We start from the raw sequence: 19,604 nt of genomic DNA, 5'->3' as shown, positions 1-19,604 counted from the left end.
TAAAGAAAAAGTACATGAAGATGCATGGTATGTATTCCATGGCCTTAATAAATGTGAATTTAAAGAGAGAAAAAAACAGGACAGGGAGCATTTAGCTCGGACAGGTTATGTAGCTGGTATCCAGCTGAGGTATGCGGTGCAGGGCAACAGTGCACAACAGGACATCAAACTTCCAGGGAAGATCAGCAAGGCGTTCAATAAGCCCTTGAATGTCTTGTTTCATGTCCTTGTCAGAGCACCCCTGATGCTTCGCTGTGTAACAGATGAGTAAGAAAAGAGTGGAAATTGTGCCATGCACTTGGTTGGGTCATTGGACAGGAATATGGCAACACTGATAAAAAATCTAGAGGAGCTGTCTCATTTCTTCCCCCTTTAGTGTGCTCATGTACCTGTGCTGATGAATTATGATAGATCCCCCCCCCCCCCCCCCCCAATGAGAATAAACAAGAGAAATTATACACCATGGAAGCATGAGGCCAGTCTATAAATAGCAGCGGTGCTTTTTTGCCCGGGGATGTAGTTGCATTTTTACAGGTCAGACTGTGATCTCCTCTTAAGCCTTTGCATTGAGACACAGCCGCAACATCTCTAGAGTGTTGACCTTGCTGTTTGAGGGCCCCCCTTTAATCTAATAAAGCAGGTGGCATCTTAAAAAGGAAGAGCTGGACGGAGGAAGGGGCTTAATTGGGTTTTCAGATCGTAGAGAGGATGCTGTTATTAATCACGTTTTAGGGTCCATGAAGCCTTCCTAGCTCCGAAGGATGCATGACATATAAACTGAGTGACGTCTGCAGACGTAACTACTGTTAATCACTCTCCCTAAAAGCCTTCTCAGAAAATAATGGTCTCCATAAGAAATAATCTAGGATCCACACTACAACCGTGGCTGGCGGCCAGCAGAGTGATGTGTGCGGTTTAAACGGCCCCCGCATCCTGCCCGCTTATCTGTAGGTGTCCCGATGATCGCTCGGCGTTCTACTCCTCTCGTCTATTTTATTTTTTTTTTTTTTTTTTTGCTGTATCCCAGCCCTCCTCCAGAGCTTCCTCCTCCTCCTCCTCCTCTTCCTCCTCCTCCCCTCCCTCTCCCGACTAAGTTCGATGCGATCGGCTCTGGGCCCTGCCGTGAGTTCTCGGTGCGGGCGACAGCGCTGCTGAACATGGCGTCAGACGGGATGATTTTAACGAACCACGACCACCAAATCCGGGTCGGAGTCTTGACAGGTAAACGCAGAAATGTCCATCGCCCGTTTCATCTTTCGCTCATGTTTCTGTGAATTCATTTCCGCCGGCTGTCGGCCCGGTTCTTCATACGTGTCGGCTGGCTTTGCTTGGCGGCGGCGGCGGCTCTCAGTCTCTCGCTGATTTTTTTTTCAGCCTCTTGAAGGCGACGCTGATTTAAAGCCGGGTCTTGGGGTTTTTTCCCCCCTCTCTCCTCTCTTACCGGTATGCATGACAACCAGTGCTAATGTGGTAAGTGTGGGCTCTGCATTGGCGTGTGTAGATTTCTTGTCGAGCCGTTTTCCCTGCTGCTGATGCTGAAGAAGAAGAAGCGCTCAGTTTGTGCATTGAATAATTCATGCCCCTATCTGCTTGTCAAAGCTGAGAATTACAGCTGACCGTGTGTTGTGTCGATACTGAAGATGCTCAGCCTCTATGTTGCATTACGGGCACCCAACTGACCACAGCATTTTTTTAAGTGCTGCTCACGACAGTTGCTGAAGGTGGATGTGGTGGTGGTGGTGGTGATGATGAGCGCATCTTTGGCCTATTTAGAGCAGTGGCTGATGTGAGAAATTCAGTGAAATGAGTGTTAGACGGCTCACTGGGGGTTATTTTGTGAATGACATTGCCGACCGAGAAGTTTGGGCTGTATGATAACAGCTCTGGCTCGGTTTGGTAGGGCTGAACACACCGGTGAATCCCGACATTCCTCTGAACGCAGAGCGATGACGGCGCGTCTCTCGCTTACCAACACTGGAAACGTTCTGCGTTTAGATGCGATGTGAGGCTATGAGACGGCGGATGGTGTTGGATCTGGTCGCCGCCGGCCTTCATTTTACCCATATCTGTCACGCGCGCGCGCGTGTGTGTGTTAGACTGCTGCTTTGTCATGTTTCAAATCGGTAAAGCATAAGGCGAGGCGAAAATCAGCAGTTGTGGTCATGATCGGAAAGTAAATGAAACAGATTTGCTTTTTTTTTAGTGATATGGAGCGAGGGAGGGAGGGATGGAGACGATATCGGTGCTGGTAGTGGGAGCATGATAAAGGCTGTGCAAAGGAATACCCCCCCTCCACCCCCCTCCAACCTTCCCCCCTCACCCCCTCCCTTTCCCTCTCTCTTCCTCTCCGTGTCCATGAGGCTGGATCGATCAATATTTCATGAAAAGCCGTGATCTCTCTCACACACATACGGTATTCCTCCGTATGGAAATCCAGTACGGAGGAGGTAGTAGGCGGTTTGCAGCGATGGAGGAATGACTGTGTAGACCCTCTGCTGAAATCTGCCAGGGAAACCCCCTCCATCACCAACAACAACACCACCACCACAACCACTCGTCTCCATCTCCATCCCTCCTCCTCCTCTCCCTCCTTCTCTCCTAGCGCTGGAGGAAAGAGGCAACGCGCTGTCCGTGGTGCTGAAATCCAAGCGTCACTCACAAATCAGTGCGGTACTGACCCTACCACAGTAAATACTGCATGAGGTAGATACAGCCGGGAATGTAGCGGAGGATAAACGCATCCCAAGCCACTTTGATTTCTCTTCTTATCTACATCATCGTTTTTGGGCTGTATGATGGGGAGTTCCAAAGAGAAATAGTCATCAGCTGATGAGGATTTGGCATTAAAATTGGAAGTAAGCTTTTCTTGTGGATTCTGATTATGTTGGTGGCTGTTAGGTGGCTTATGTTCATCACCAACAGGAGGTCAAAGGATACTCATCCCTTTTTCATTTTTTTTAAACTGACATTAAGGCCCACGCCACATTAGAGGCGGTTAATTTCTGTGTGTGTCATCAGTCACTTAAATCCCCAACTGTATCCCCAGCAAACTGACAGATTGCCAGTTTGATCTTGCTGTGCAGTGTTGACAATTCCCGCATACATATGCCGATGTTGAGACGCACAGAGACACAACCGACAGCTTATTTGTCTTTTTGATGTATTTGTGTGTGCATATGGAAAAGGAAGGCTCGCACTGTCAGGTGAAACAAAGCATCAAAGGCGTGAGGGGAAAATCCTGCAGGAAATGGTGCACAATGGCATTAAGTTCCCATGTTGTACCTGACCCCTGGTCTTTTAAGACTCTAATCATGCTAGGATTACTACAATAACCTCTGCGTGTTTTGTTTTGGGTGGGGTTTTTTTCTCCTTTTGGGGAATTTACTGAGAGATGATGTATTTTGACAGCAAAAAAAAAAAAACTCCCCTGCTGTGATGCCAGAAAGAAGCAAAGCATTCAGGTTGACTGAATCTCTCTTACAACTCAGAACCTTGTTGCTAAGCCTCAGTCTTCTACATCGACAGTGTTCATTCCGAGTCTGCTATGGTATGGGCCGTGTGTGTGAGCAGAATGCTAATGGAGTCTGGAGCGTTGCTCAATCTCCTTTTCTGCCAGGGTCAAAGGTCACCCGTCCACTCCTGCATTCAGTCACCAGGGAGCAGATGAGACCTTGGCTCACCCTCCTCCATCACTTAGCCCCACATCTCTTTAGACAGGTGACAGAGCCCAGGGGACATCTCTGTTTAGACCCTGGACACAGTGCAGGAGAGGTGAGCTGGCATCTCCAAGTGTGTGTGTGTGTGTATGTGTGTGTGTGTGTATTAGAGAGAAAGAGAGAGAAGGGGGGGGGAAAGATAATGTATGTATTTTGTTGAATGTTTGAAGAAGAGGTGGGGTTTATTTGTGAGGAGAGGGAGGTAGAAAACTGGATAATTGGGGTGAACATGCTGTCACTCGTCAAAGATATCACATTGAAAATATGAGCTTTGTTAGGAGTGGATGAAAGCTTTTCACGCTGAGCTCAACCTTTGTGTGTGCTTGTATTATTTTTTTGCGTCTACCTGTATGTAAGTGCTTGTGTGGTTGTGTATTTTTATGCATGATTGCTCAGTGGCTACTTTCGAACTGTCTGTGTTTCTTCCACTTTACCGTGAATTTTAATTGTCCTATGCCTCCCACCCTGGGCCTGCCTCAGGGTCTGAGCACTCATCTACACACTCACTTCCTGTGAGTGTGTACTTGTTTGTTGCGTATGCATTTGTGTGCTCCATTCAAACACTCACATGTCATATATTTCTTGCTAAATTAGTGGTCTGACTTGGCATGATGTATATTATGCATTTACAAAATGTACTTTGTATAAAAATATGGCAAAAATTTTGACTATTCTATGACATCTTGCCTTCTGAGGTCCAGGTTCGCTCCAGTTTTTGTCTGAATTGTGTGTGTATGTGTGTGTCCTTTGCATGCACAGTATGTGCATTTGCATGTGACTCCGCTTTGCTCTTCATCTTTGTGTAGTAATACCAAGCTCTGGCTGGGAAACACAGCTTCCAAATCCCCCCAGCCCCAAATATAGCCACTGTATGCATACCTCCCATGATCACGCACACTGAGAGAGTGTGTAAGAGAGAGACTGAGTGAGAAAGAGAGAGAGAGAGCAGCAAAAAGCATTCAGTGGCTTTTAATCTGTGCAAAGCTGGCACGTATGTGTGGGACCATACAGTATTATTACACAGCAGCGCCCCGTGCAAACGCCACGGATGCTCTTGGATGTGTGGCTTGATTCGCAGCCCACTGAAAACTCCATTGATGGTGGATGTTGTGTGTGGGTTAACGCTAGCCTTTCCTCAAAGAGACTTGGACACAACCTAACCACCAAGCTTCCGACGAAGAGCCGAGGCAGGAAAGCTCCACTGTGCGACAGTCAGCACATGTTTTTCCCTCTCCGATCTCCTTATACCCCTTTCTCGGTCTTGTTTCCACCTCCCCACCCCACACATATTTTTTTTCTCTTTTTCTATCTTCCTTGGTTTTAAGAACTCAGAGAGGCTCAGGGACATGTGTCAGTTCATGTCTATCAGAAAGACATGAACTGACAGCAGGCAAGCTTCCCAAAACAACCACATTTAGATCACGCTCTCCATCCCTCTCTTAAGTAGAACTAATTCCGTGAATCTCATCAGAATGAATGAATGAAGCATTCATTTGGAAAGGATGGTGGTCTTTTTTTTTTTTAATCATATGAAGTCTGCATTTTATTACTGAGTTAAAAACCCAACATGCTGTCCTAGAAATGAGACAGAGCAACAAAAAAATAAGTAGGAGAGTAAAATAATTATTTTTTGAACATATGTGTATTTCCCCTGCTTATTGAACAGTGACCCAAAATTTTCAACCACAAAAATTTTGCATTAGTTCCCTTCAGCCTTAATGTATTTTGCTCGTGTGCAAGTGTGCAGGCTCACGGGATTGCGGAGATGTAAGTGTACCTTCTTGTGTGTGTACTTGTCTGGCTGCAGATGGGATAATAACTATTTAATCAGCTTTTCCACATAATTTAATCTCTGGAGTTTATCCCAAACTCACCTTAACAACTTAGGTGCTAAAGAGGCTCTCAAGAGTAACAGGAGTCAAGTCAGCAAGAGGTGGAGCAGCTTGCCAGCGTACCTTGACCAAAATGCTATCGGGTGTCACCAAACAACACGGGTGGGTGCCAAATAATGGAGCAATTTCCTCTTAGTGTCTATTTATGACTCAACAAAGCAAAGTGCAGTTTTTGGCATTGTGGCCATTCCCATCTTGGGCTTTTTTTTAGAGCCAACAGTGACGGCATTTGGACAATATGGTCATTATTATTGCTGCATTAATTGGCAAGCTACAGGGAGGTTGGCAAACTGCATCCATAAATTGTAGGATTGAATCACACAGATACCTGATAATTAGTGTTAAATAACATATAAATAAAAATGTACAAGTTGGCAAACCAAAACAAGGAACACATGTTCTTCATGGTCTGTTTTTACAATTAACTGCAAGCCCTGTAATTCATCTTTCATTAAGTGCAGCAGCAGCACTCCCAGTATGGCCTAGAGGTCCAGTTCCATGTCTGAATTAGGGGAGGTGAAGGGCAGCAATGCTAAGTTACTAATGAAATAGTAGAAATGAACTAAAGACAACAACACCACAAACATGGTTGAGAGGTTCAGCTCAGTCATTCGGCAAACAGATATCGGCTACAGCTGCAATCAGAAGCTGTTTCTTATTTACGGCCTAATGAAATTAACATTAAATAAGGGAGAATTTATCAATAGATACCAAATCCATTTTTATACCAGGCTGTAAACTATTCATGTAGGCATATTTTATGCTCTAAAGCCATTTTAATATTCGAAACTATGGGGATTGACTTGGTTTTGGAGCCAAGTGGCGATTCCAGGAACTGCAATGTTTTTGGCACATACGTGTTGGTTTTATTTTTCATCCCCCAGGGGCTGTTGCTTTGTTGCAAACAAGCAAATGGACATTTTTTTGCTGGTGGGAAGCCATTGTGGGATTACCTTATGGCTTCAAGCGTTAAACAAACAAGAGCCAGGAGACTGATCAGTATTGTCTGCAAATGTTAAATGAAATAGGATCTTAAAGAAAGCTTTTGGCTTCTTGTAGAGTGTGCATGTTCTCCTCAAGCCTGTGGATTTTCAGCAGGTGCTCAGGCTTCCTCCCACAGTCTGATGAGATGAAGGTTAGGTTAACCTAATCTGCCCGTAGGTGTAAAGGTGTGTGTGATCTGTGTTTGACTGGCAACCTATCCACAATGGACACCGATTGTCACTAAGGAAGGATGTAAAATGACAGTGCGTGGCGGTACTGGATGGATAAGTGATATGGGATATGTAGTTTAGCCTATTTTTATATGAAAAAAATGTGATATGAGACAGATTTAATTCAAAATTTGCATCCTTTTCAGTTAAACTCTTTGCTTTTTAATGACAGCACTATGTACTGAAAGAAGCAAATAACTGTTTACACATTTTTCTGGTTGTCTGTACAGTTAACAGCAGTACAATCTTTCAATCTGGAAGATGTTCTCAAACTCATTGTAGCTGTTGTAGTGTCGTGTTTTCTTCATTTGGCCAGTTATCCATAGGCAATGGCAAAAAATGCACAACTACACTACAAAGCAAGCTCAAAAAAGTCATTGCTAACTCCCTCGTGGCCACCAGCCTGTCATTGATCCCATTAGCATCACAAGATTATTATTATTCCTTCCCATTTTCCACTTCGCTGACGCTTAGACAGGCAAACGTAATATCCTGACAAAGCTGACATCATGACAGGATAACAAAAACACAAAATAAATGTTAACACTCGGTTCTCTGGTGATATAAAGATACGTGGTTTGAATGGGAATCAGTGAGCCCCAGGCGTGTGTCTACCCACTAGCATGATTTTATTCCTCCTTTTTCCTGTTTTGACCCTACTCTTTGTGTCTGCGTACGGTTGAATCATCTCTGAGCTGTTACTGGAGTGATCCCTTGCAATGATATGTGGGCATCTGTTCAACAATATGCTAGTCTGAGAGGGATACACTTGGAACAGAAGCGCTAAATCGGGAAAAAAAAAACGAGCATATACTTGTTCCTGCTGCTTATTTCTCATCTGATTCCAGTATTTTTAGATCATCTCTGAGCCAAATCTGAGGGATTTCTTTGTATTTATTTAGACTTTGGTGGTTGTTGCCTGCATCATCACTGATGCGTAGGCTTCCAGCAGGCTGTCAAACTGGAAATGTTCATCATGTTACAATCCCATAGGCATGGAAGGCAAAGTGGTGCCGTTGTTAAAACGCAGGCATGCACCTTAATGGTTCCTCTCTGGACTCTACATCTATCTGAGCCCTTTATTTGCATGTGGTCAGACAAGGATTTGTCTTTTGTATGGGTGCAGCTCATACTGTAGCAGTAGGTAATACACAGACTGACCCTTTTCTCACTCGTTCTCTCTCTCTCTCTCTCTCACTCGCTCGCTCTCTGCATCAAATACACATACACACACAGCTGTCACAGCGGACAGCAGTAAGGCAGGCAGACCACATGACCAGAATAGACAATACGGGATCAGGGACACGAACACAGAATGAGAATTAAGTCTTCACTGCAAAGGAATTATTTTCAGCATCTAGTAGTGGGGATTGCAGGATGTGCTGGGCCGGGAGGGGGGTGACTCCCCTCTACTCTCCTGTCCTCTCCTCTCCATTGCACACACCCCTCACTCTCTCTGGCTTTCTCTCTTTCTCTGTCCCTGCTTTCATAGCCCATGGAAATGATTCTCCCTTACTCTAAATAGTCTTCAGTTGGAATTGCGAGTTAGAACAAGAGGCAGACTGTATTGGCGGGGTCTCCTCCGCTTATGTAGGCTCTTGTCAACTCTCCAGAGAAGAGCTCCGTTGGAGCTGCCTGGAAAGCCATTCCCAGACTAAACGCGTAGGTGTAGGAGAGTTGGTTGGTTCCCACTCCCTCTAGGCATAAAGCAGTGCTACAGTCTGTCATTCATTTGATGCGATAAGCAGTTTAGACAAGAAAAGGACATTTGTGCTTGGTATTTTTAGAATGAAGGATTTGGAATTGTTAGTTTTGTGATAGCCTGGCTACCACATGGTGGTAGCCATGTGGTAGCCATGGCTACATGGCTACATGGTGTACCTCTCCTCTTGCGCAGTGTAGGTTGGCATAGGTATTATCCCACCACCTGTGACCCTAAGCAGTTAAGAAAATAGATGAATGGAGCTTTTTAGTCGAAGCACTGAACTTGAAATGATTGATGATAAACAGGAAAGACTATCCTGACTGACATGATATCTCTATGGCATCTGTGTGATGTTTTCTTGCCAACACATGCATGATGTCACTCTCCTGTTCCACCACATCCCAAAGGTGCTCTGCCGACTGTGGGAGCCATTTGAGTACATAGAACTCATAGAGATTTTTTGAGCTTTGTGACATGATGTATTATCCTGCTGGAAGGAGACATCATGAAGATGGTGATCACAGTGTGGGCATAAAGGGACATGAGCAGAAACAACAGCATTATGCCACCACCAGTTTGAATTGTTGTGACAAGTAGGGCTGTTCGATATAACGATATATACCGGATGACGATATAAAAGCGTTCTATCGTTTCATTTTACGCTATCGTTTATTTTGTGGTGTCGCAAAATAAACTGTTTACGGGAATATTTTTTCATCGTTTTGATGGTCACTGTAGTGGCTATATTAATTTCTTAAAGTTCTCTATTTCTCTTATATTTAATATAACCACACTACTGACGGACAAGCACCTGTTTTTATGCTTTGTGGTTAGCAACAACCACGGTAAAACCATCGCGTGTCCGCTTGTTTATGTTCCACATAATCCTTTCACAATAAAGCTCAAGATCCTGTTGAGACTTTTCAAAATAAACTGAATCACGTGAAAGAGCAGATTGTTTATGGATGAGAAGTAAAAAAAGAGCCACCAGGTGCTAAAAAATAGACCTTAGGCTCAAACAGGCTTTTCCCCGCAGCACGCTGTGTAATAAATACTCACAAAGAAAACGGCGGCCGTTACAACTTATGTCTAAAAATGTATCGTTTCATGCATCGGTTAAAACACTCGACTCCAGCTACATGATGCGCAGCTGGAAACACTTCCCGCAAGTCGAGATTCACAGAATTTACAGAAAATCTTACATTTTTGTGATTTATATCGTTATCGGGACGACAGAATTCTTATATCGGGATATGAGATTTCGATCATATCGCACAGCCCTAGTGACAAGGTCGAATGGCGCCATGCTTTCATGTTCTTTATACCAAATTCTGACTCTAACATCTGAATATGGCTACAGAGATCGAGACAAGGCAACATTTCTCCAGTCTTCTGTTGCCCAGTTTTGTTGAGCCCGTGTGAATCATAGCCTCATGATTTAGGTTCCTGTTCTTAGCTGACCAACCCAGTGTGGTCTGCTGCTGCTGCTGTAGCCCATCTGCTTCAAAGTTCAGTGTGTTGCACATTCAGAGATACTCATCTTCATCTCTTGGTTCCAGCAAGTGTTTATTTGAGCTGCTTTGCCTTTCTACCAACTTGAAGCCATTCTCCTCTGACTCGAGGATCAACCCTGAGAGCTGTTGCTCACTAGATATTTTCTCCTTTACAGAAGGTGTTTGGTAAACCTCGAAGAGTGTTGTGTGGGAAAATCCCAGCAGATCAGCTATTTCTGATGATGCCACATTCAAAGTCACTTAAATCACCCTTCTACTCCAGTCTGATGTTCAGTTTGAACTTCAGCAGGTTGTCTTGACCATGTCTACATGCCTAAATCAATGAGCTGCTTCCACCTGATTGGCTGATTAGATATTTCCATAAAAGAACAGGTGAACAGGTGTACCTGATAAAATTTATTACAATTAGTTCTTAGCTACAAATTTCTAAAAAGGCATCATAAGGTCATGAGCTATTACCAGATCTCTTGACTGAAATTATTATGTTATTATTATCAATATGATAGACATTTGCATACAGTTGCTTTAGTAAGTATTCGCATTTCGTTTAAACCAATTAAAAACAATTCAAACCTTTTGCACCAGTGACAAAAAATAAACTGAAAACTCTGTTTTACAAAAGTATTCAGACTCATTGTCATGACACTTGAGAGTCAGGTGCATATTGCCTATGATTGCCCTTGAGATGACTCTAGACCTTGATTGGAGCTCAGCTGTGGCAAACGTAATTAATTAAATGTAATTTGTAAAGGCACGCCCCTTTCTATAAGGTCCCACAATTATACTGTACACCAGGACAAAAGCAAGCCATGAAGTCAAAGGAACTCTCTGAGTGTCTATGAAATATGTAGCAGTGAGCAAAAGTCTAAAATCCACTTCGAAATGTCTGAGTGCTCACTCAGTGGCCTCAATAGGAAGAAGTTTGGGACCACTGGGACTGCAGCTGTCCAGCTAAACTGAGTAACTGAGCACAACTGAGACTGAACTCCTTTGCTCAGGCCGGTGTCTTTTCTCTAGGAGGTCACCACAAAGCTCATGGCCACTGAGTTCCAGGATTGATGTCCTCTGCAGAGGTAAGAGAAGCACCTGGCCTAAAATCCAACCATCTCAGGAGCACTCCATCAATTTTATGAAGGAGTATTTAGAGGAAAGCCACTCTTGACAGGCATTCCTCATCGCCTGTTTAGTGCAGACTTTTCCAGAAAAATGTGGTGGCACCATCATGCTATGGTGTTGCTTCTCAGGGTCAAAGGCAGGGAAATCAGAAATGAGAATGGAGGAATCGAGCCCAGTGTTTTTGCTATTGAAGTTTTGAAGAAGTTATTTACCATTTGTTTTACTTCAGTGCAGTGTAAGAGTCTCTACTGCATTTATGTAATTTAAGATCTATTGGTTTTTGTTCTCAGTACATAAATTTGTGTATATTTAAACATTTTCACCTATTTCACCTGAAATGGCTTGGATCAAAGTACAGAGTAAGTACTGCAATTACTCTACTTTTTCTGTCTTCTTTTCCAAGAGAAGTTTTGCACTTTGACAACAATGTAATTTGACCTTTGGAGAAAGAGAACAGATAGGGTTAATTGTTGTAAAAAAAACAAAAAACAACAACAACAACAATAAAATAAATAATCTATTTACCATCAGGAGATATATCCCATGCCCTTTAAAATTATCAGAAGCAAAGTTATTGGTAAATAATTGTTTATTATATGTATTATATGTTTATATGTTTTCAAGAACGCTAAACTTTTGAGATGAAGGACACTTCTGGGCTGTCTACAGACAGCAAGGGGTGCCCCCCTCCTTTGCTCAGGTCCGTCTTCTGCGATGACCTGTGCGAGGAGAGAAGCTGCTGAGTGATGGAGATAGAGATGGAGATAAAAGATAGAGTGGTGGTTTTAACTGATGAGTTACTCTTAATGCTGGATCCTCTGTCTTGGCTTGAGCTGTTAATTAGGGCTGGAGGAAGCAAAAGATAAACGATGATGGAAAAAGAACGAAGGGGAAAAGCATCAGTGGCCTCTATGTGCTGAGATGCCACCATGCGACTTTATCATTCCTGATCTAACAGGCGTCTGAAACATATACTTCCACCATGTTTTACTCTGAGGACAAGGTCAGATCGCCTGTATCTAAGATTTGTTGCAGACTGACTGGGTGCTGATGAGACAGGGAGCTCCTTGTTGAGAGCAGGGGCTAGGGTAACAATGCTAACAGTCTATAGGTAGGGCCTCATTTTCTTGAAACAAATGCTTTGGTTTCTGGATTGTCTCACCTGGTGTCTGCTTCAATGCAATACAACATTTCAATTGGCCCAACAGATCCACAAATATTCTCCAAAAGTTGATTCTGTTCATCTGGACGTAAATATTCTGTTTCTTTAATATAAATAGCAGCTCAACTCCTTTTCCTAATGCGATCTAGTAGTTCTTCAGCCAGAGAGCGTCCTCCCCCACTAAACATACTGTAGCTAGAACCTGGATATAATTTAGATGTGTTGTACAGATTTGAAATATGCCTGACATAATCATGATGAAATCAGATTTGTCCCTCAAAATGCTGGCTGCTGGACACATCAATTATGCTGAGATCCTCACGGTAAACACCTTGCTTACATTTGGTGTCTGTTACTGTCTGAGCTGCCCACTACCTGCTTGATATACACTGCTGGTGTTTTCTGGTTGGATGCGCACACAAATCATTATGTCTGTTATAATACTTGAATCTATTGTTACCATATTGGTTTAATTATCAGATTTTCTGGGCCTCAATGCATCTTAATTCTGGTGATAAGACCGGAGGATAATTTCCTGGATTTTTTTATTGATCGTAGGTAACGTCAGCAGAAACTGCATCATTATCTGCCTTTTTTATGTCATGTCATGGCAGACAAATTCATTCAAAGGCACACTCCAACCAAGATCAGAGACAATATATAAATGACACCAATTAAATAGTCTTGATTTTGGCTTGGAGAGTGCAGATTTTTAGTGCAGAAGCAGTGTTAGAATTTGGGGCATGGAAAGGTATAAGTTAGGACTGCACAATTAATTGAATTTTAATCTTGATGAAAATTTGGGCTTTGCACAGATAAGTGAATATGACTGACGTATACAGAAAATGCACGCGCCAACTGTAAAATGCAAAGCAAAAGTGTTCCCTAGTCTGGATGAGTAAGACTACATTAAAAGTAAGCTATACAACAGATAACAGACTGTGGAAACAAAAATTAAATGTCTAGCAAAGCAGAGTGCAAAGACTTGTCCCTAGAAGCTGATCATCATCCACTTTTTGGAAATACTTTTGATTTAAGACAATTGATGTTAACCAAGAGCAAATCATGGGCCGAGTGCTGTAGAGTTATGTGTACACTGCAACTCCCTGAACTCTAGTATAATGAATATATGAAGACCCAGGAAAGCATTTTGTCCAAGTCAGACATCCATGAAAGCGAGCCTGCACAGTATGTTTGCGTATCTGTCAATCTCATAAAGATACACTGGAATTACTGAAATGTGATCACATTCCGTTTGGCCAAAGATATGTGTCTACTTAACACAGCAAGTAATGAAGGCTTCAGGAAAATGAAGATATGTTATCTCCTCTCGCAATTATTTTCCCAAATTGGCAATACCTGCAGTGTAAGCAAAACAGGGGAAGTGTAGACGAATCTCACAGCTGCAGCATAAGTTTTAGCCACTTCCGTTGTGCAGCAACAATAAAAGGAGTGAAAGACTTCTAGGAGATACTCTTAGGTCAGGCAAACTGTATCAGCTGAGGATTGAACCACCAACCTTCCAATTAGTAGATGACCTGCTCTACTTACTGAGCTACAACCACCCGCCTTGATATGTACCACCATTGCTGCAGACGGTAATATGTGACGGCTGTGGCCTTTTTCGGCAGGATAATGCGGCCTGCTACAAAGTAAAAATTGGTTCAAGAATAGTTTGAGGAGCACAACAATGAGTTTAAGGTATTGATTTGGCCTCCAAATTTCCTCGTTCTCCATCCAATCAAGCATCTGTGGGATGTGCTGGACAAACAAGTTCTAGCCATAAAGGTCCCACTTCACAACTTAGAGGACTTAAAGATCCGTTGCTAACATCTTGGTGACTGATACCACAGCACACCTTCAGGGGTCTAGTGGAGTCCATGGCTCAATGGGTCAGGGCTGTTTTGGCGGTAAAAGGGGGAGGGGGGCAACACAATATTAGGCATGTGGTCATAATGTTATGCCCTGTTGGTGTATTGTTTAACCTCATTATTTGAAACTTTGGCCTTAATCAATATGATCACCCACATTTGTAAGATTATGTATATATAACAGAACAAAAGGAAAAGCATAATACAGTAGGTCTTCAAATGTGTGCCCCTACTTTCATAATACTCCGACCATCAGTTGTTCCCCTTTTCATGCAAACATTACATTTCTAAAATTTTCCAATATACTTATCAGCTAAATAACTTTAATGGCAAAATGCAAGACATGCTGCATGAGCCATGTAACAAAATGCCCCCCTCCCCCACCCCCGGACCACCATCAGTGACAGGAGTAATGCGCTGAGAGGGGGGCTTCTGAGATCTTCTATGTAGTGCAGCAGCTATTAAATTTGCTTCCCTGCAAGAAGAGACGGGGAACTTCATTTATGTCAACATCACTCAGGTTTCCAGTATTTCGACATTGTGTTATTGTTTGCCAAACAGAGCAGGAGAGTGGGGTGCAGTTTGAAGAGGGATGAGGAATGAAACACAGGAGGCAAAACAGAGTAAGTCAAAGCGAAGTTATGACAAGTGAATAAATAATTTTTCAAAACGGTAATATTTTTCTCCCAAAAGGTGTGCACGATTGAAAACCACAAGCCCTTTAATGTTCATTCAGACATGCAAATAAAAGAATAAACTTGAGGTTAGAAGGCATCAGTCAGCAGCACACAACATCAGCCATTCATAAGAACAAAAACAAGAGTCAAGAAGGAGGAAAAGGACCTCTGGGAAGTGCTGTGGTGCTGTGTGACTTCTGGCTGTCACCCTTGGCAATGGCCCTTCCACTGCTTCTTGACTTACTGCCAGCTTATCCATTGGCTCGTCACTTCTTCAGACCTCTTCCCTCCCACCATTACTCCGTCCTTCCCGAGGCCACGAGACCAGCCATGTCGAGGTGAGACGTGCTGATTGATGTGTGTGACACATGCTTCTGGGAACCTCCGTCATCTGAATTGCTTCTATTTTAGAAACAACAAATGCAAAGGTGCCACACTAGGGGAAGGGGGGGGGGGGGGGGGGGTGTTGTTGTTATTGTTTTGTTTCTTTTTCTTCTTTTGAAAATGTATTCTCACTAACCATCATGTTTGGTTGTCCCCATTATGAAGGTTTTCCCCTGCAGTGTTTGGTGTCGCTATGGAGACAATGCTGCAATTGCATTCATAATTGACTGCGATAATTTAAGTCACTGTCTTGCTTGCACATGTATGTTTGCGTCAGTTTCACAAATCGATTCTGAATCAATGATGACTGACATTGAGTTTGAAGAAAGTCTGAGGATTTCAGAGATAAATATAACACATTCACCCTCCGTTTTCTACTCTTATAACACATTTTATCCCAGACCGTTCCCCCATTTTCTCACCTACTATATTTGTCCCTGTCTCCTCACCTCTCTTTCTATGTCCACCTTTATCATTTTTTTTCCTTTGCTGTCTGTCTACATTCGGCTCACTCCATCTTCCCCGGCAAAGCAGTATGAGGGGAGCATGTGCCTGTGAATAATGGAGGAGGCCAGCTTCCCCTAACAAGGTGTGTTTGATGGCCGGCCTCGTCCCAGTGTGTGTGTGGTCAAGGTGTTCTCCTATTCTCCTCCTCCATTATTCAGTGTCATGCCTTTTCCGTTTCTACCACAAAATCCTTTCAGATCATGGCACCTAGGAATCAAATGTTAATAGACACCCACGCGCCCGCACACTCACACACATCATAGCCATAAAAGCTCAACACATGAACACAAAAGACAATTTGATTGACAAGGCTTGACGGCTTTGTTGCTTTTTGCATCATTTATGGTCTTACAACAGGCATGACTGGTGATTTTTCAGTTTTGGCACGTGACACTGGACATTTAAAGATGGAGTTTCTCACTCAGTTTCTTCAGTTTTGTTACATTGCCCTCCTATTTTTACTTGTTTTGTCTTTTCTTACACTGGCAGCAGATTTAGAGAGATAAATAATTATCAATACTTGTGGCTTACCTTGAAATTCTGCCTAATGCAATGTAAAAACAGACATTCAGTAATTCCAGTGTGGTGTTGCACTGTTGCTACTGAGATTTGCATAAGCACATCTACATGTTGTAGCAGTCTTCAGCTATTTGGGGACATTTAAAAAAATACACAAGCTTCTTTTGTTTAAGTTTAATCTATATGTACTTTAGCTTCAGAGAGGATAAATGAAACCAAAACATAGGGGGTCAATTTAATGTGCAAGGTAAATGACACTGGAGGCCAGGAAATGCCTTCTAGAGCAGCGGTCCCCAACCTTTTTTGCGCCACGGACTGGTTTATGCCCGACAATATTTTCATGGACCGGCCTTTAAGGTGTCGCGGATAAATATAACAAAATAAAACTAGTACCAGTACCGAAAAAAAGAAAATTTATTCATAACACACGTGAAAAGACCAAGGAAAACCGAGTAAACGATAAAAACGATAACAAAATAACACTGAAAACCGTAAAAACCCTGAAAACTATACATTTCACACCTGAGCCTCAACTCTCGCGGCCCGGTACCAAACGACTCACGGACCGGTACCGGTCCAAGGCCCGGGGGTTGGGGACCGCTGTTCTAGAGTAACTATCTGGCAAGACAAACTTGATTTTGAGAATTATATGTGCAAATGCAATAATTTTGTATGCATATCACAGTAGAGAATTACATGCCATCTAGCCCTTATAGTTCTTTAAGACATGGTGATAGTTTATTTAAAGGATTTGTGTAACCTTGTTTCACAGATAAATATAACTGAGTGGCATCTGCATTCAAATGGAAATGTATGCAGTGTTTTTAAAAAATATGGCTCGAAACAACCAGGTGTAATGTGAAGTATGGGACCTAGAACAGAGCCTTGGGGGACTCCATGACTAACCAGTCAGTCTAAAAGTCAAGCTAGTAAACTAGTAAATCACTAGTGTAACTTATTTTCTGTGCTGTAAATCCTGGCTGGATTTCTTGTTATTGTTAAACTATTCCTCTGCTAAGGATCACATATTTGATTTTCAACAGTTTTTTTGAGAAGGTTGGAAATGGGTCTGTAATTGACTAAAACACCTGAATCAAGTATAGATTTTCTGAGACCCATGTCCGCATATAATTTGCTAAACATGCAGTGGTGTAGTGGGTTGCCTGACAGCAAGAAGGTTCAAATCAACTCGCTGGATGGGGCCTTTCTGTTTGAAATTAATATGTTCTCCATGTGCCTGTGTAAGTTACCTTCAGGGACCTTGGCTTCCTCCCATGCAAAATGCATGTAAAGATGTGCATTTTGGGTTAACTGGTAATTCTAAGTCCTTAGAACTGAATCGTTGTGTATCTTGCAATCTAGCCTTGTATCAGAGTAGCAGCCTGTCCGGGCTGTACCCTGTCTCTTGCTCTGTGACAGCTGTGATTGGCTCGAGCCCCACCATGAACTGATCCATGAACTGGATAAGAGGAAGAAAATGGATGGATGATAGCATTTTCCGTCATAGCTGACAGCTATCCCAGCTAATTTCAATTCTTCTTAGCACTAATTAGCAGGCCTATGTGTCTGTGCAGTGCACCCATACAGTTTATGGATGCAGCTCATATTATACTATATAGCTGATAACTTGGCACTCCACCTTCTGGTATTGTCAATTGTCACCTGTGGCTCCAAAACAACAACATGGAGGTACCCCAAATGCACCATTCATAACAATTATACCACTAACAGCAAGTGAAGCAGCACTTATTGGATCCTGCTCCTCAAGTATGAAGATTTAATGCTGTTCTTTGTCATATATCAAAGTTAACTGAATATTTTTTTTACAGTTAGTTGTGAAGAGATTACCTTAGTCTTTTTGTCAAAGTGGTGGACTTTATGATTATTTGCAAAATAGTATTTTTAAATTAATTGTAATGTATGACCTTTATGAAGAGGTTTGTTAACAGCCTGGAAAAAAGGTCATCCTGTGGATATAAACTGAGGATATTGTTGTTTGTGGCCAGTGTCTGTGAGCAACCAAAGGCTCCAAAAGGACTAATAATACTAGGAATGTAATAAGGTAATTAAGCAGCATTGAAAAAATTCAGTAGCTGCAAATCCAGGGGGTAGAAAGATGAATGGGTGATTACCATCTACCGTCATTTATTTACATATCATCACATACATATGGATATCTTCATCAGCAATAGTGGGATTGATTGATTTGATAGGCTCCACCCCCCACACACGAAAAGATGGATGAATGGATTTTATTTAAACACAGAATTATACACACAATCAGTCCCAAAAACTCTCTGATCCTTAAGGATCTTCCCTCTTCAGTTGCCCCCACAGTGACATGTAGATGTATGTGTCTCAGTGGGATAAGTGATGAGATGTGTAAAATATGGCAAGTGGAGCACTCTATTAGGACGCTTCCCCCTTTGCCTCCAGGCTTCCCTTCTGCTCCACCATACAGAGAGGCTGGTAGAGTGAGTCGTCACAGGGGGTATGCTGATGTGGTGGTAGATCTAAGTTTGCATTGAGAGGTTTGGGTTTTAAAGAGCCAAGCCTGAGCCAAACACCCACTACTAAAGAAGAAGAGGAACAGGAACTCCTCCCTGCATCAACCTCAATTAATCTGGAGAAGAAGTATCCAGCTGTAGTGTGTGTGTGTGTGTGTGTGTGTGTACATACATATGTGAGCTCTGACAGTGGGAAGCTGCAATGTAATTGCTGACACTGTCCAGAGGATTGAATGTAATGAAGGTAGCTGCTTACAGGCTTCTTCATTAGTACAGCTGGGCCCGGGGCACTCCTCTGTCTGTGTGTGTGTGTGTGTGTGTGTGTGTGTGTGTGTGTGTGTGTGTGTGTGTGTGTGTGTGTGTGTGTGTGTGTGTGTGTGTGTGTGTGTGTGTGTGTGTGGGCATGTAAAACTCTGCATCCTGGGAAATAAGGGGAGTCAAATCATTTGCACACATTCATACTGATACACCCATGTATTACCACCCACTCACACATTAACAAACACATCAACAAGCACTGGCAACGTGTGGAATGTGTTCATTGTAACTTTCATCCACAGGACTTTATTTCCACAACTTTAGGTACATTTTCTCAACAATGACGCCATTTCTGAATATATCACTTTTTGCATATCCTGTGAAAGATCTTTAATTCTTCGTAGCAATGCTGCACTGCATTTTTGAGCGCTTATACTGGATGTAGTCAGATTTAATGCACTGATAGATGTAGGCCTGCAACTAATGACCCTTATCCATACTCAGCTAATAATGTCTACATTTAATCAATGCACTGTTTGGTCTTCAAAAGATCACATAACAG

At 42.7% G+C, this 19,604-nt stretch overlaps 1 protein-coding gene across 9 annotated transcripts in view; it reads left to right on the top strand.

Moving 5' to 3' along the window:
* Positions 1-1,054: 1,054 nt before the first annotated feature.
* gphnb (gephyrin b) overlaps positions 1,055-19,604 on the top strand; it is a 111,619-nt gene continuing 93,069 nt past the window's right edge. For 3 of the 9 annotated variants that reach the window (XM_084953807.1, XM_084953808.1, XM_084953805.1), the window contains exon 1: positions 1,055-1,221. In XM_084953807.1, coding sequence (XP_084809933.1) covers positions 1,158-1,221 — 64 coding nt within the window. In that variant the 5' untranslated portion in view covers positions 1,055-1,157. Of the gene's footprint in view, positions 1,222-1,449; positions 1,471-19,604 lie in introns of those variants that run through there. The other 6 variants (XM_084953812.1, XM_084953806.1, XM_084953809.1 and 3 more) reach the window with 5 other exon arrangements.

The sequence above is a fragment of the Perissodus microlepis genome, chromosome 15, assembly GCF_051167445.1.
Source record: "Perissodus microlepis isolate ML-2025 ecotype Zambia chromosome 15, ASM5116744v1, whole genome shotgun sequence".
NCBI classification, from domain to species: Eukaryota; Metazoa; Chordata; class Actinopteri; order Cichliformes; family Cichlidae; genus Perissodus; species Perissodus microlepis.
The sequence above is the reverse complement of the archived record's forward strand: the minus strand, read 5'-3'. Positions and strand labels throughout refer to the sequence as shown.